Source organism: Rana temporaria, chromosome 6 (assembly GCF_905171775.1).
Source record: "Rana temporaria chromosome 6, aRanTem1.1, whole genome shotgun sequence".
Taxonomy (NCBI): domain Eukaryota; kingdom Metazoa; phylum Chordata; class Amphibia; order Anura; family Ranidae; genus Rana; species Rana temporaria.
Window position 1 is genome coordinate 44,941,398 of NC_053494.1, and position 18,569 is coordinate 44,959,966.

General features: G+C 40.1%; 1 protein-coding gene across 4 annotated transcripts in view; it reads right to left on the reverse strand.

The window, feature by feature from the left end:
* Window positions 1-437: 437 nt before the first annotated feature.
* UNKL (unk like zinc finger) overlaps window positions 438-18,569 on the reverse strand; it is a 128,447-nt gene continuing 110,315 nt past the window's right edge. For all 4 annotated transcript variants that reach the window (XM_040356733.1, XM_040356732.1, XM_040356730.1 and 1 more), the window contains 5 exons: window positions 17,779-17,871; window positions 15,182-15,412; window positions 12,340-12,542; window positions 6,548-6,805; window positions 438-2,711 (listed from right to left, as the gene is read on the reverse strand). In XM_040356733.1, coding sequence (XP_040212667.1) covers window positions 2,559-2,711; window positions 6,548-6,805; window positions 12,340-12,542; window positions 15,182-15,412; window positions 17,779-17,871 — 938 coding nt within the window. In that variant the 3' untranslated portion in view covers window positions 438-2,558. The remainder of the gene's footprint in view (window positions 2,712-6,547; window positions 6,806-12,339; window positions 12,543-15,181; window positions 15,413-17,778; window positions 17,872-18,569) is intronic.

Here is an 18,569-nt window from a genome sequence, read left to right on the forward strand (position 1 = left end):
CAATTGTTTGGGGCCTTTTTAAGTGCTTGGGTGTACCTTTAAATTTAGTTTTACTTTATTGATCTAAAAAAATAAGACACAGACAGCAGATAAAACCAGCAATTAGGTCCCAATGTTTAGGTTACTGTCTGTGTCCTGGTTGGGGTAAATTCCTTTAGTAACAAAGGGCAGAAAATTTCCCTCATGGAGCCACAGACAATACAAGTACAATAGGAGTTCTACCATTCTCGACTCTAATAAAAGAATAGAAAAGTTTGGTTTGGGTTGGGTTGTGCTTTAAAGGAGAAAGCTGTATATCAAAAGGGGCTAACATTTTTTCACAAAAGGCATGCTTTATAAGCAGAAGCTGTAAGCAATAACAAAAGATATTTGTTTCTTTTAAAAAAGTAAATGGAACTCCATAATCAAGAAGAGCACCCTTTTTTAGTTTAGGAATATTTGTTCACTTTTAATAATATTAATAAAGTCCCCATAATTTTATAATTTCTAATTATTCAAGCATGTCCATGTCCCCAAAAGTAGTGGGGTGAGGTGGGGGAAGAACATCTGCTAAACATGAAATTAAAGAACTTTAGCTGCTGTAAGGTATAGGCACTTGATCAAAGTGGCCATGTGACCTCGTTTCACATCTCCAAAAAAGCTTATAAATGCATGATAGCATGAGGTTAGGATCCATACAAACAAGATCATTATGAAAAAGCTATTAAAATACAGAAAATTATCATAACACATTGCCATAAATGTGAAAAAAGTTTTTTTTGTTTTTTTTGTAGTTAAAAAAAAAATGTAAAAATAAAATTAAGAAAATGGTTCCTTCAAGAAAATGATTTTTTAAATGTTTCAAATGTACTGTAAATATGTGCCTTCTCACATCCATCCATTTGCTGGTTATAATTATAAATACTAACAGTTTGCACTTAACCTGAAAACTGTAAAAATCCTAAACTATATTGTCCACTACTCAGTATTGTTCATTGAATAAAGTACTAAATTCAGCATATGAAACCTAACAATAAATTTACTACACTAATTATTTAACAGTAATAAACTGACAAGAAATATTTCTTCAGTTCACAGTACACACAAAGAGCTCAATATTATCGCATATTAAAAGAAAAAAAAAATCTACAAAGCAGCTTAAAGCAGTTTATAATAACCTCTAAACAGAATCCCTGGTTAACAAAGTGCTTTAACAAGAATTAAACTTCTTCAAAATAACCTAGTAAAAAATAGTGCTAGACTGATTCCAAGCTCACAAGTTTTATGAAGAACATTGCTGTCACGTGAAGCACCAAAATATATATATATATACACACACGCACTAATTCTGAGAACCTCAAGTTGAAAATGTATCCCTACATCACTGTGGAATATTCTTTTGTCTCTTGCAGAACTCAGAAAATTGACTTTTTCTAGATTGGATCTCCCCCTTTAAGGCTTATTCCATCCAAACTGGTTGTTTGTTATGGGTGATGACTCTAGGTTGGATCATCCACAAGCTTCTTATTTCTCCTGAAGACTCCAGTGATAATCTCCCATACAGAGCCTGGCTCTGCCCCCACCCCATGGGCAAATTTATCTTAAGAATCTGGAGATTTAATCCACCTTCCTTATTTTCTGTAAAGTAAAATGAACAAAGCATAGGAAGGGAGGACATGACCCCTATTGGGCATGGGCGATGGGTGGAACTGGAATTTTCAGTGCAGAGGACTCTCTGTGAGATATAAGGAGCAAGTGGTCAATTATTCCTGCTGATATCAACCCAAAATTGACCTTTTATCCTACATTGAAAATTGCATTTTCTTTTATAGAACTTCAATAATTCAGGAATAGTTTGTGTTTAAAGTGATGTGCCGGTTTGTTGTACTCTTTAGTATGGCCAAGCTCACTGCACAAATCTACCACATTCATTAAAAAGTGAGCCAAGCTCATAAGGTTTGCCCAGGCAGAATATCAGATAGCTCAATCGTATGGACCATTTCAGGCAATTATCCATGTTTTCAGAAGGCCATTGGTCCTAGATTAACCCCAACTACAGTCTTTGTGGACAAAACACATTTACAGATATGTCTGGTCAGCTGCCTGTGAAGATGCTCTATAAAGTAAAGTCCTGTATCATTTCCTTTAGAACCCAACTGAATAACGGCATGCAGACATATTGTTCATTCTCTCACATTAATACTTTTGGACCAAACACCTCGATTGATCCTAGGAACACTGAGGCCTGCTGGGGATCCATGACGCACACGGATAGCAATCTTGTCCTGTGGTGAACAAAGCTGATCAAGGTTGAAAAAAGTCAAAATGCATGTTAAGACGCAACAAGGAGACTTAGATTGATTTGGTAAATCCAGAACAAGCTAAAAGTAAGAACTTTACCTAATCATCCATGGTGCTCTTTGAGGGTAGAGATCAGTCTATCACTGATAAAAGATAACTGTTTACCTATCTTCTTATTTATATAGCAAATACTAAAACACAGGGTGCAGTACTTTGTCAGATTACGTGATACAGTTGATTTCGCAGTGGGTTGGTAAAGCAATGAACTGAAAGGCTTGTCACCATTTTAGTCTTTTGGTCTTGCAGTAAGGACATTCCGGTTTGCTGGATGCGCACTGTTCACATAATATGTAATGCTGGCAGGACTGCAGGACTATACTGTCATTTTCATGGCAAACCACACATTTCTTGGAATGTAGTTGGAATATCAACTGTGAACACACACCAAAAAAAAAATATATAGAATTAAACATAAAAAGACAGCACAGTGTTTTAAAATGAATAGTATATTTATTTTTCTCAGTTTCATCTTTAGACGGACTCTGCCCTGAGCTACGTCACCAATGCGGTCTCCAAATATCACCAAAGACCTCCTGCCATCAAGCTCTCTCGTCTCCTCCCCCTATGCTCCTCTCCAGGACTTTTCCAGAACCTCTCTCATCCTCTGGAAATCTACCTCAATCTGTCTGGCTATCACCTACTCTGGCTGCCTTTAGGTGATCCCTGAAAACTCATATCTTCAGGGAAGTCTATCCCCCCTACACCCAACAACTGAACTTTTATCTCTTCCATCAGCTCATTCCCACATTTATAACTTGTTTTACCACTTGCCCCACCCTATTAGATTGTAAGCTCCTATAAGCAGGGCCCACTTAACCCTCCTGTATTTTATTATATTGTAACCGTACTGTCTCCCTGTAAAGCACTGTGCAAACTGTTGGCACTATATAAATCCTGAATAATTATTCATTTTTTGGGGATATGTGGGATAGACGTGTGGATGCATTCTGTTGTAAAAAGACTCTACTGTGACTTACTATTTAGATCAATGATTTATTCCACAAAAAAAACAAATTAGAGTGGTAGTAAACTCTACATAAAAAATAAAATAAAATGGGGCCCTTGCAGGTTAATGCCACAACGTGCTAGTATGCATCACATACTAGCACATTATAACAGATTTACCTTTCAAACAGAGATCTCCAGCGACACACTGTCACCGCATTTTTACCTTGCTAAACAGCACAAGAAAAACACAATTTTAATATTTCCCTTTATATCCTATGGGACTTGTCATACCACTGCACTGCGAGTGCAGGCATTTTGAAAAGTCCTGTATGCTGCAGCTTTGGTGTGCTTTTCAAATTCGCACCAAAAGCACGGCTCCCCAATGAAATGATTAGGAAATGTCCCATGTCCATTTTTCAATTGTGCCTGCTGGAAGTCAAGCACCTAGAAAACGCATCAAAAATGCATATGCCTTTTTAATGCATTCCTTCAACAGCAGTGTGGAAGCACACTTACACTGCCTTGAAAAAGTATTCATAACCCTTGGAATTTTCCACATTTTGTCATGTTACAATCCAAAACGTAAAAGTATTTTATTGGGATTTTATGTGACAGACCAACACAAAGTGGCACATAATTGTGAAGTGGAAGGAAAATGATACATGGTTTTCAAACTTCTTTATAAATAAATATCTGAAAAGTGTGACATGCATTTGCATTCAGCCCTCCTGAGTCAATACTTTGTAGTTGCAATTCTTTTTGGGTATGTCGCTAGCAGCTTTGCACATCTAGAGAGTGACATTTTTGCCCATTCTTCTTTGCAAAATAGCTTAAGCTCTGTTAGATTGGATGGAGAGCATCTGAACATCAATTTATCAAGTCATGCCACAATTGGATTAAGGTCTGGACTTTGACTTGGCCATTCCAACACAGAAATATGCTTTTATCTAAACCATTCCATTGTAGCTCTGGCTGTATGTTTTGGGTCATTGTCCTGCTGAAAAGTGAACCTCTGCCCCAGTCTCAAGTCTTTTGCAGATTCTAACAGGTTTTCTCCTAAGATTGACTTGTATTTGGCTCCATCCATCTTCCCATCAACTCTGACCAGCTTCCTTGTCCCTGCTGAATAAAAGTGGTGTGTTCAGGGTGATGTGCAGTGTTAGTTTTCCGCCACACATAGCGTTTTGTTTTTAGGCCAAAAAGTTCAATCTTGGTCCCATCTGACCAGAGCACCTTCTTCCACATGTTTGCTGTGTCCCCCGCATGGCTTCTCGCAAACTGCTAACAAGACTTATTATGGCTTTCTTTCAACAATGGCTTTCTTCTTGCCACTCCTCCATAAAGACCAGATTTGGGGAGCGCACAGCTAATAGTTGTCCTTTGGACAGATTTCCCCACCTGAGCTGTCTTTGCAACTCCTCCAGCGTTACCATGGACCTCTTGGCTGCTTCTCTGATTAATGCTCTCCTTGCCTGGGCCTATCAGTTTAGGTGGACGGCCATGTCTTGGTAGGTTTGGAGTTGTGCCATACTCTTTACATTTTCGGATGATGGATTGAACAGTGCTCCGTGAGATGTTTAAAAGCTTGGGATATTTTTTTTAATGGCCTAACCTTGCTTTAAACTTCTCCACATTTTATCCATGACCTGTCTGGTGTGTTCCTTGGCCTGCATGATGCTGTTTGTTCACTAAGGTTCTCTAACAAACATCTGATGGCTTCAAAGAACAGCTGTATTTATACTGAGATTAAATTACACAAAGATGGTCTCTATTTACTAATTAGGTGACTTCTGAAAGCAATTGGTATCACTAGATCTTAGTTAAAGGTATCCGAGTAAAGGGGGGGCTGAATACAAATGCACGCCACACTTTTCAGATATTTGTAAAAAAAAATATTGAAAACCATTTATCATTTTTCCTTCCACAATTATGTACCCCTTTGTGTTAGTCTGTCACATAAAATCCCAATAAAATACATTTATGTTTTTGGTTGTAACATGACAAAATGATAGATCATTTTAACCTCCCTGGCGGTATGATTATTTCAGAAAAAAGGTGCTGAAAGCGGTACCATTATTTGCAAGGAAATTTGGCGTTTTATACTGTAGGCCTGTAATTCTTAGGAATAACTCACTTAAATCTGACCAAACAAGAGTCTAGTAGGCATCCCGGGTATATAATTTTTTTAAAAACAAAATTATAATATAATAAAAAATTATAAATAATTATAACAAATAATAATATAATAAAAATAAAAATTATTCAATAATGTAATCAACTTAAAATCACTGAAATTTGCTCAGTTGCAGAATTGTCGCTGTCATTAATTTAATTTTTTTATTATGAATTTCCCCACAAATCGCTATCGCACAATTCTGCAAGTGATTATAATTTATTATCGCTGTTTTCTAGCTGCTCTAAAACCATTTTTGACATAAAGGCACACCTTTGGTTGCTATGGACAATCTACAGTTTGCAGGCAGAAAGAACAGTTTTTATTATATAAAAGAACATGTAGGGCACTGGACAGACCACTAGGGACAAGGGGGGTGTGTATTTTTTACATACAGTACTGTAATCTATAAGTTTACAGTATACTGTATGTATTGTGTTTGTTTACCTTTTTGAATTTGGCGCCGTTCTCTGCTCCCGTGCGTCGTAACGTCGCAGGGAACAGAGATCGGTGGCACACAGAGGCAATGTGTGAATCGAGCGAGGTCCCACTCGCTCACACAGCGCGGTGGCATCGCTGGATCCAGGGACAAGGTAAGTAAACCAAGCCTATGGATGCTGCGAGGCAAGCCCGAGTCTGAGTCGGGGTTACCGATCCTAGCAAAAAAATCTCACCCCGAGTCAGACTCGGGAACACCGCTCAGAAGGTTAAGGGGTATGAATACTTTTTCAAGAAACTGTAGCTGAGCGTTTTCAACTAAAAGGCGTGGAGAGCTGCTGAAAAAGGGGAGGAGAGCTGCTGTTTAAAGTGAAAATCGCGTGACAAAACGATTGAAAAAAATGCTTGTCACATTTTTCAAGGGTTTTCCATTGAAGTCCATTCAAGTCTATGCTTGTTAAACCTTTCTTAACGTCGAGCTTTGAGCTGAGAAACACTCAAGTGTGAACAGGGTCTGGGGGAAAATGAAGTACACAGTAATAAAATTGTTTATTTTAATGTATTTTCCGGGTTTAAAGCCCTGGGTTTATAAACCACAACACCAGCCTGCTAGTATGAAAATATATCAGAATTTAGTTGCCGTCTTACCCCATCAACTGTTTCTAGATCAGAACACAGCTGACTTTTCAGAGAATGTAACTTTGGTAAAGGAAGCTTTTCCATATCACTGTATTTTCTCAATGCAGAATACTGTGGGGATACACGGATGACATCAAATTCTTCTTGTAGATTTTTCAGTTTGCCTTCCACCTCCTCTTTCTGTAATAATGCTAGCTGTCGGTCCGCATCAGCCACCTTTGCGCGCTCCTTGGCTTCTTGGGCTTCTTTCTGCCAGGCATCACATGCCTACGGAATGCAATAGAAGCATTACAATCACTTTACATCTATGTCCTATAGTTCTTCACATATTACAATTTAAATTAAGATTACAAATATAGTTTTGTAATAAAGATACACTTGAAAGATCCTAGAACTTGCTGGAAATCATATAAAGTTGCTTTCTGATCTTTACAGTGCATCCTGAAAAGTATTCACTGCTTCACTTTTTCCACATTTCATGTAAAATGCCTTATTCCAAAATTGATTAAATTCATTAATTTCCTCAAAATTCTACAAAATAATACCCCATAATGACAACATGAAAGACGTTTGTTTGAAATCTTTGCAAATGTAATATAAATAAATTGAAAAAAAAAAAAAAAAAAAAAACAACATGTACATAAGTATCCACAGCCTTTAATACTTTGTTAAAGCACCTTTGGCACCAATTACAGCCTTAAGTCTTTTTGCGTATGATGCTACAAGTTTGGCACACCTATTTTTGGTCAGTTTTTCACATTCTCTGAAGAACCTCTCAAGCTGCATCAGGTTGGATGAGGATTTTGGAATAAGGCTGTAACATAACAAAAATGTGGGAAAAGTGAAGCACTGTGAATACTTTCCAGATGCACTGTATCATTTATTGGTGTATCTACAATCCAACAATAAACATGTAATATATTGTAGCCTACCAGTTCTTGGGTGTGGTGGCTGCATTCGTTTTTATTATACAGACTTTTTTTCCTTTAATTTCACCTGGTGATTCAGTAAGTATTACTTTCTGTCCGAGAGTGACATTGCCCACTCACTGTATTCCATCTATGGTGAAGCAACCTTTTACCTCAAGTAAGAAAGGACTTCAAAACACCTCCCCTGCCATCTTCAAGAAAAGGCTACCATGCATGAGGTGTGCGTACAACTGTGTTCACCAAAACTGGTTGCTTCATTACTCCTGCATACTACAGGAAGCGTTGAATTTTCCCTGGAATTAACAGTTCTGGCTGGAGCACAGCTCTCAATGCCTTGTGTTCTGTTCACTAAATACACAATAATCTGATTGAAGGAGAGGCAGATAAATGTCAAAATCTTCTCTCTTTCAATCACAGAATGACCTGTATTTAGTGAAAAACATACAAGATATTTTGTGAATAAGGGAGATGGAGGGTGAATGACCCTCTATGAATATTTTACGATGAGAGCTGTCAGAAACGCGGGAGAGTGAGACACTCTGGGAGCTGAGCTGTGTGTGAGACACGCTGTGAGAGCAGGGAAAGAGAGAGCGCTGATGAGAGTGACACGGACCAGGAAGGAGACAAACTGACCTAACCAGAAGGGGAAGCGGGGATCAGAAGATTGTGAGTCGGACGGCGATCAGCTCATCGGGAGAGGCGGCAGGACCTGACAAGAAGACCAAGTGCGACTGATCATCTGATAGAGAGAGGTAGCGGGGGCCAGGGGTGTGATAGCCGAATCAGGAGAGGGATCGGGGAGAGGCAGACTGGCCGAGGGAGGCTGCAGGAGCCGACAAGCTCTGCAGGGGCAGCTGAACAGGAGGAGCGCAACAGCCGCACAATAAATGGACAGTAGGTGTACCCTTAGTGCTGGGAGTAACTTTGGTACTGGGAATAGCTTTTAGTACCTGAGAGTACCTTGGTGCTGGGAGTGAATTTAGTGCCCGTGAGTGCCTTTAGTATCTGGGAGTGCCTTTAGTATTTGGGAGAGACATTAGTGCTTGGGAGTACCTCTAGTATCTGGGAGTATCTAGGGAGCCTTTTAGTATCTGGGAGTGACTTTATTACCTCGGAATACCTTTAGTGCCTAGGGGTACCTTTAGAGCCTGGGAGTAACTGAGAGTGCCCTTTAGTGCCTGGGAGCAATGAGAGGGCTGAGAATGACGAGGAATGCTGAGGAGTGACGCGAGGTGGTGAGAGTTTTGCGGGGTGCCGAGAGGGTCACGGGGTACTGAGGAGTGTCGCGAGGTGCTGAGAGTGAAGCTTATGGTGAGCTCCTTTCTAGATGTAAGTGGCCCTTGATGTACGTCTCCTCACCTAGTTGGTTGGTATATTGAAATGAACGTGTTTCACTCACACCTAATCAAAATGCAAATAACATTTGTGCTCTCTTTTCTTTTGAATAGGATCTCCATTTTAAAGTCAAGAATGTAAGGTCCTGAAAAACCTGTGAAAAAGATGTGAAACACGTCGCCCTCTTGACATTGCACAAACAGAGATCTTCAAATTTAATAATGACCGAGTGGTCATATTTATCGGAATCATGTAATTATTTGAAAAATAATTTTTAAATAATTTGTAATAAATATCTATTAATCATCACTTTGTTTCAATGTCCTTCTCTGGTAGCGCTAAAGTCCGCCACATCAGTTCTATCTTGCTTAATAAGGATATTAAGTTGGACCAAATTCTTGAAACATTGTACACAGAGGAAAAATGGGAGTGCTTTAGGAATATATTAAATAAATGCATCAGAGTGCATTCCAGGGGGTAATAAATATAAAAGAACAATGGTTAAACCTAGGTGGCTAAATCAAACCAAATTGTCATATTACAGGACAAAAAATGGCCTTTAAAAAGTACAAAGTGGAGGGTCGATGTCAGCATTCCAACAATACAAAGAATGCGATGTGAGGTGTAAGAACGCAATCAGGGCGGCTAAAAAAGACTATGTGAGACACATAGCGGAGGAGAGTAAAAATAATCCCAAGAAGTTTCTAAATATATTAATAGTAAAAAGGTGAGGTCAGAACAGAGGCCCCATAAAAGGACGAGGAAGGGAAGGTGGTTACAGATGACTAGGAGAAGGCAGCTGTGCTAAATGCTTTCTTATCCTTAGTCTTCACACAAGAAAGGCAGGGGTATTCCAACCACGATCGTATTGTTAGCAACATACCACAGGATCTACCCTTGTGGCTAACAGAGGCCAGAGTCAGGAAAGGATTAGAGGAACTTAACATAAATAAATTACTAGGACCTGATGGCTTACACCCGAGAGTCCTTAAAGAACTCAGTCAGGTTATAGCCAGACCACTATTCCTAATCTTCATGGACAGCATACTGACAGGATTGGTACCAGCTGATTGGCGAAAGGCCCACATGGTACTAATATTGAAAAAAGGGTAGAGATCTATTCCTGGGAAGGTCTGTCAGCCTAATGTTGGGAGTTTTTTAACTATTTGAGGGGGTGATAAGGGACCATATCCAAAAACGCAAACAGTATCATTAATCAGCATGGGTTTACGAAAGGTTGCTCTTGCCAAACGAACCTATTAACATTCTACAAGGAAGTGAGCTGCCATCTATATAAAGGAAGGCCAGTGGATGTGAGGTATCTGTATTTTGCAAAAGCGTTTGATACAGTCCCCCACAAATGCTTAATCTAGCCGAGGTCTGTAGGCATGGACCATACGGTTGGTTCTTGGATAGAAAACTGGCTACGGGACGTGTCCAAAGGGTTGTGATAAATAACGTACACTGAGAATGGTCTAGAGTGGTTAGTGGGGTACCCCAAGGCTCTGTCCTGGGACTAATTCTGTATTATTTATTTATAAATGATATAGAGGGTGTGATAAATAGCTCAATCTCAGTGTTTGCCGACGACACAAAAATATGCAGGGCAATAAGAACATAGCAGAATATAGAAACTGAAGTGGGCTACTGCATGGTAAATGATGTTTAACACTGAAAAACGTAAGGTAATGCACTTAGGGGGTAAAAATATAAATGCAAGTTACTTATTAGGGGTAGAATCCCTAGGAGCTTCCAGGATGGAGAAGGATCTAGGCGTCCTAGTAGAAGACAGACTGAGCAATAGCATGCAGTGTCAAGCTGCGGCTACCAAAGCCAGCAGAAGATTAGCATTAAAAAGGGAATTTATTCCAGAGATAAAACGATAATTCTATCACTTTATAAAACTCTGGTTCAGCCGTATCTGGAATATTCCGTCCAGTTCTGGCCACCAATCCTCAGAAGGGATGTGCTGGAGAGAGTCCAGAGAAAGGCAACTAAATTAAGATGGGGACTGGAGGATCTCAATTATGAGGAATGAATACAAGCGCTAAATTTATCCTCCCTGGAGAAGAGACGCTTGAGAGGGGATAGAAATGTGATTTACAAATATCTCAACGGTGATCCTAGCATAAGTGTGAAACTTTTTAGTCCCAGGGAGTGTAAGAGGACATGGGGCTACATGATGAGACTGGAAGAGAAACGGTTTCACCTTGAGCTGCGTAGGGGGTTTTTCACTGTCAGGGCGGTAGGGATGTGGAACTCTCTTCCACAATCGGTGGTGTCAGCAGGAAGTATAGATAGTTTTAAAGACTCTTGGATGGGCATCTTAGCAAAAACACTATACGGGGATATGGGAAATGATTTTTCTGCATCCACACACGTGTTGAATTGGATGGACTGTTGTCTTTATTCAATCTTACCAACTATGTAACTTAATGTAGTTCTTCTGCCAGACTTGTAAATTTCAGCACCAGATGTCTGTCACTTACTGTAGTGTAAAGGAATAAGGATACTAACAGTTTTAGTGAACACAGCAGCAGCCACATATGGGGCAGGTCCAGCCCTGCACAGTGAGAAGTGACAGACCTGTCATCTGCCTGCTCAGCGGGAATCAATGGAGCGATCCTCGCTGAGCTGGCAGAGTCCGTTTAGCAGATCTGCTCCATGTGAAAGGGGCCTAAGGCTCAAAACAAATTGTTTAGTAAAATCAGGACCCTTAACCATTTGCTGTCCGGGGCAATTTTTTTATTTTTCACACATGGCTGTAGAGCCACCCAGATCACTTTCACAGAACAGCCAATCGCCAGCTGTAAAAAATGATAATCACTTGAAACCAGGACTTTTTTTAAGTTCTGTGGACAGCAAGTAGTTAAAGAGGGAGTCAGACACATTTAATGCTATAACATGTGCCAAACCATCAGATCATATGCATTGCAAGCTTTCTAATGTATTTGATATGCATATTAATCGCAAGAACAAGCGTTAATGAGAATGTAAACTGCTTCATCTTGTTCATTGCCAGGGCTATCAGATGCAATGTAAAAAACATGCTCAAAACTAGACAAATATGGAATAGACCTCTCTCAAAACTATCCCAAAAAGAAAAAAATACATAAATAAGATATACATTTAAAGTAAACCCACTGTGGTAGCCACTGCTTTAAAAAAAAAAAGTTGACAACTCCCTGGTTGTCATGCTCATTCTATGACTTTACTGTGAAAAGAATCATCATGTAGAGACATTTGACACTGACTGCGTGCTTATTCCAGGCCAGTGACACACACAAAGTAGTGAAGTTGTAGGATGAGTACAACAGCCATAAAACTATTAGGAGTCAGCAATATCAACATTCATATTTCTACCATGACAGGTTCACTCGCATCAGCAACAACTGGCTGAAAATCGTGCAGCCCGACAACCCCACACCCTTGTAACAGGGTACAATAATTGCTTCAGAGATAAACAAAGGGTGTTATCAAATGCCAACAACTGCAGGGATATTATCCAGCATTAAGTTAGACCCCAAATTCCTTTACCTGTTTTACTTGCTGCCAAGAATCTTCCCATCTTTTTATTTTTCGCTTGGCATCATCAAGCTCTCTTCTAATTCGTGACAGTTCATTGCCATTTGAGCTTGTACTGGTGGAACTGGTAGGACCACTACTGAACACCGGGGATGGACTGGGAGAGAAACTACCACTAACAAAGTCCCAGATACTGCCTGTGACCCCATTCAAACCTGTCAAAAAAAAAGGGTTGGAATGCAAGATTACAACCTTAAAAAGAACCAGTCAGAGTAAGTTTATGCAAGGATATGGAATTTCAGTTTTAAATTAATGCAACTGTTTAGGCTTGACTACAATATTTAGATTTGCTATTGTCTTTGTGTATCAACAGTCACAGCTACTGGTAAACTATACCTCTGGTTTTAAAACAGGAGGGGGAAATACAAAACACAATTATTCAATGGAGGTGTTTAGGGAAAACTTTAATATTTTGGAAGGGTGATATTAAAGTGGAAGTAAAGGCAAAGCCTAACTAACTCTAACCCTACTCAAAATAGGTAAGCATAGCAATGTTTTCTTTACAGAGCTATAAAGATTATGCCGCATACACACGGCAGTTTTTCTTGTCCTAGAAAAAACAACGTTTTTCTCGACGTGATTCTTGTCAAGCCTGACTTGCCTACACACGATTGTGAAAAAAATGCTGGAGCAAAGAGCGGTGACGTACAACACATACAATGGCACTATAAAGGGGAAGTTCCATTCAGATGGCGCCACCCTTTGGGCTGCTTTTGCTGATTTTGTGTTAGTAAAAGTTTGGTGAGAGACAATTCACGCTTTTCAGTCTTTGTGCTTTTCAGTCTGTTACATCGTGACGAATGTGCTATCTCCATTACAAACGCTACTTTTACCAGAACAAGTGCTCCCGTCTCATAACTTGCTTCTGAGAATGCATGTTTTTTCCCGTTGTTAAAGCCTACACACGATCATTTTTCACAACGTGAAAAACGACGTGAAAATTTAGAGCATGTTCTAAATTTTTAATGCCCATTTTTCACATCATAAAAATGCTCTGGAGCCCACACACGATCGTTTTTATTGACATGAAAAACGCTCGTGTGTTTGCGGCATGAGGCTTAGAATGAGGATGAGAGTAGGTATTAGTGCTAGTTCACACCAGACGCAGTTCCGTTCAGTTACGCGTGCTTTTTTTCTGCACACACCATGCAGTCAGATTATGGTCAGTTTCTGGTGCAGAAACTGACCAGAACTGACTGTATTGGTGCAGAAAAAACAGAAATGCATCTGGTGTGAACTGGCCCTTAGAGGTTTTGCCTTTACTTCCACTTTAAGGGCTTGTTTGTATATTTTGAAAAGCATAAAATGGTTACATGCATTCCAAAGGATGGAGGGTATTTCCTGTAAAAAAAATGCATGTTTCGTTTTTAAATTAGAACTGAAAGCAAACTTTTTTTTCCATTTTAAATAAAGGAAGGTTTATGGACCCTCACTTTTCAGTCCAACAGGAATTGAGAGTTAAGTTAGGAAGCTCTGGACTGGTAGTCGTCTGGTCTAGTGTCCCAATTGGAACATTTGCCCTCTATTACTGCTTTGGTCCCCATGACTAAGCTCCAGGGGGCAGAGCGAAATGCGTCAGGGTGTGGCCTGGTCATAGTTCAGGCTGAGTTTGCCACTCCACTCATCTCTGTAGGTGGACACCATGAATGTGTGGCATGCAGGGGTCACACTTGTTCCCTTTAATTACTGTTTTGATGACTGCCCAGATTTTATTTCACTTTCGGTGATAAATGGTCACCAAAACAAATTTATAGGGTAAATCTCCCTTACAGCGACACAGACTGTCTTCCATTATTGATTTTTACAAGCAGTTCCACTGAGCTATAGGTTTTATCAAAATGTAGCACAGATGTGTTAAACACATTTGAGGAAAATGTAAAGATGAAAGGGCCATCATTTTTAGGAATGGCTCAGATCTCATCACATTTAAAGCGGAGTGCCACATTTGGCACCTTTCGGGGGGGGGGGGGGGGGGGGGGATCTGTTTTTGACAGGTCCTCTTCCCCACATCCGGAGACAGCTCCACGGCGCCAGTTGCACCCCTCTTCTTTCCTCCGCCGCCGGGCAAATTAGATAAAGCGCAGCACACTTAAACATGCACAGTAGGGAACTGTCTGTCAAGATGAAAGCCTTCACTGCCGGTTTCCCTTAGTGGAGATGGTGACAACAGGACCCGACCTAAAGATCGGCTGGGGTGCTGACATTGTGGGCTCCCTGGACAGGTAAGTGTCCTAATATTAAGTCAGCAGCTACAGTATTTGTAGCTGCCGATTTTTCAAAAAATGCCCCCAGGCTGGAACATCTCTTTAACTACATAAAAATTACATGAAGCTTAAATAGAATGTTATCCTTATGCATACTTAAGCTCAAAAAAGCCTGTTTTACAGGCGCTTTTTTTTGTTCTGCCTCTAAAAACACACTTCATATGTCCATACACACATAAGCATTTACAGAAGTATAGAGGCAGGAGCATTTAGAGGCAGAAAAAAAAGAATCACTTGTGTGATCAAAAGTGGAGCATTTTGGCTGGAAAAAACCCCACCAAAAAGCATTTATTGCTTAAGTGTTAATTAATTTTAATAGCCAGAATAAATTTACATTCTGGTCAAAGAAGTGAATGGACACCCAAGTGCTTGACACACACGCTTGCAAAAACGCAGCTTAGGTGGGTTTTTAAAGCTGCTTTTCTCCTGCTAGGAGAAAAGTGTTTAAAAGAGCCCCAGTGTGCACAGGGCCATAGACAGTATCATGTTTTCTTTAGTCCCAAGGTTTTCTACACTATCTTAATACTTACCTAAAGAATTGTGTGAAGAAGATGAAGTGCCTAAGGTGCTATGCTCTGATTTCAGTGTATGTGCCTGGTGCTGGCGTGGTGCCATGCTGGAGGCCAGATAAGACTGCGACAGAGACTGGGAGAGAGAACTTAAAGGAGACGTTGAGAGAGAAGAGGATGAATGCAGAGAGGAGGAACGGGCAAGAGAGCCTGGAATATTTACTGGAGCTGAACTTCCCAACAACCTCTGACCTACAGAAGAAGAGAAAGCAAAGTATTAACATTTCAGTACAGTTACCATTTCCAGTTTACAGACACAGAAATTCTTCACATCAAATTCAAATTTGCTGTAAAAAATGTGAACTGGAATTTGAAAAAATGATTACTGTAGGACCATGGTAAAAACAAACTGATGCATGGATCATAGAAAGGTTTTGATGCAACCTCCAGCATTCAGGGGAATACAACCAGGATCCAAAATATGTGCACAACACAGTAGGCTTCTAAGAATTAGGGGCCAGATTCACCAAAGAGATACGACAGCATATCTCCTGATACGCCGTCGTATCTCTGTGTTAGGGCCGTCCTAACTATGCGACTGATTCATAGAATCAGTTACGCATAGCTAGCCCTAAGATCCGACAGGTGTAATTGAATTACACTGTCGGATCTTAAGGATGCAATTCTAGGCCGGCCGCTAGGTGGCGAGATTTAAAAATCAACGTCGTTTGCGTAAGACGTCCGTGAATGGACGCCATTTACGTTAACGTCTAAGCAAATGACGTTGGTGCGACGTCATTTAGCGCAATGCACGTCGGGTAATTTACCCGACGGAGCATGCGCAGTACGCTCGGCGCGGGAACGCGCCTAATTTAAATGGTGCCCGCCCCATTTGAATTGGGCGGGCTTGCGCCGAGCGCATTTACGATACACTGCCGCAAGTTTACAGGTAAGTGTTCTGAGAATCAGGCACTTACGCTGTAAACCTGCGGCGGTGTAACGTAAATCACATACGTTACGCTGCCCAGGAGCAACGTAATTGTATGTGAATCTGGCCCTAGAAGTCTGAAATAATATTTGTCAGTATTGCCCAAATAACCAAACGCTAACAGTGGATTTTTTGCGGAACCTAGAAAAATAAGGAATAAAAACGTTGTGATTGGAAATTACAATTTTGATAAATGCATTCAACCTGCATCTACCTAAAATGTCAGTCCACGTAAAAAATAAATAAATCAGGTCTACATTGAGTTTGGCAAGCCAAGAAACACACCAGCTTTGGATTTCTCTTGGGGACTAGATCCTTTTATTGCCAAGCAACATCTAACCAGGAAGACAGAGGAAATGTTGAGTGCAGGGCAAGCCAGATCCAAAAAATAAGGAGCAAGCTACCCAGCCAGAAAAGGTAAGAATTAAAAATAAATAAATAAAATGCACACTAGAGGAATGGGAGCCCAGAGCTAGACTTTAAAAAATCAGCAGCCACCAATGTCTGATTAGCTAATATGGACTGACCCTTCAAATACTTCTCTCTCTCTCTCTGTCTCTAATGCACACATCTACAACAAAACATAACAAACAAACTTCATGAAGGAGTCAATGTGCTGACCTACATAGAGTTTTTGCACTCCTTGGGTTTCCAATCACTATCTGTATAGAGTTTAAGGGGTTGTAAAGGTTTGTTTTTATTTTCTAAATAGGTTCCTTTAAGCTAGTGCATTGTTGGTTCACTTACCTTTTCTTTCGATTTCCCTTCTAAATGTTTTTTTTTCTTTGTCTGAATTTCTCACTTCCTGTTCCTCCTCAGTAAGATGTTCTGGCCGACTAACCCCCAGCCAGAACAGCTTGAAGGATGGGGGCAAGCTTACTGAGGAGGAACAGGAAGTGAGAAATTCAAACAAAACAAAAAAAACATTTAGAAGGGAAATCAAAGGAAAAGGTAAGTGAACCAACAATGCACTAGCTTAAAGGAACCTATTTAGTAAAAAAAAAATAAAAAAAAAACTTTACAACCCCTTTAAGCAGGGTACATACAAACAGATCCCTGGATTCACAAAAGAAATGTGGATGCAGAGTTCCAGAATGCTCCTTCAGGGACAGACACTGATAACAGTGGTTGAATGTCCACTTTAAAGTGCTTTGGACAAACAAGACAGATTTGTATAAATTAATAAATAGGTGAATGCACATTTACACACCAACATAAGTCTAACGCATAAGTTTATCCATGGGAAGGCTCCCCATTATCTATGCGAAAAAATAAAAGCTCACAACCCCAATCGCGTTCTGCGATCCACCAACCAAAATCTGCTCCAGATACCGAAAGCCAATTGCAAGTCCAAAGGAGAAAGAAGATTTGCGCTCCAAGGTCCCAGACTATGGAACGCTTTACCAACCAGCATTCGGTTGGAGGAAAACCACTCAGCCTTCAGGAGAAAGATCAAAACTCATCTCTTTTGATATCAAAGGAGACAGGAACAACAAGCGCCCAGAGGCGATTTGGTTCGCATGTGCCGCGCTATATACGTTTTTCATTCATTCAACAAGATTCAAACCAATCTCATGTACAAACGTTCTGGAATCCAAACTAAAATAAGAATACAAGTAAAAACACTTACTTGATAATCCCAGGTCACAGTTCTCTGTGTCGTCAAATTCTTTGTCTAAAGATGCAACATTTATATTGCTAAAATGAAGATCTAGAGCAGAACCTGGAAAATACAACAGCATAGTAATGGACATATGAATACCAATAAATTGTATTCCAAAAATAACAATCAGACCATTAAAGTGCAAAAAGCGATAGTGATGTGCAAACAGAAATCTCATCCACAGGGTCTAACTTTCACCTGCCTCTAAGGAGTTTACAGTGCTCCTACCACAGTCATATTCACACTCATTATGGGATTATGGGGCAGATCTAATAGAAGCCAACTTAACGAGGACCCAGAGGAAATTCCTGCAAACATGGAAACTCCACAAAGGCAGCATCTCAGGTGAAAACGTAACCTAAGGCACCAGTGCTGCAAGCCATCTGTGCCAATACTAGGCATCAACAGAATAATTGTAATGTAAATATGACTTTTAACAAATTGCCCTTTAACGGACATAAGGCTGGGTTCACACTGCTGTGTGTGATATGTTGCAAATTTGTTTATTTTTTTTGTCCTGTGTGAGGTGCTAATTTGCATTGCGTTTTGAGCTGGAGAGGTGCGAATTTACTGCGAATTTAACGCAAAATTCAGGAGTCAGAGACACAGCTGCAATTTGGTGTTCTAGCCAATGGAATCATGTTAATGTAAAAATGGGGGGGGGGTTAACTTCCTGTTTTTTGTGGCGAGTAGTGTGGTGAAATTCGCACATATCTGAACAAACAATGCAATTCCAGAACAATTTACACTGATGTCTA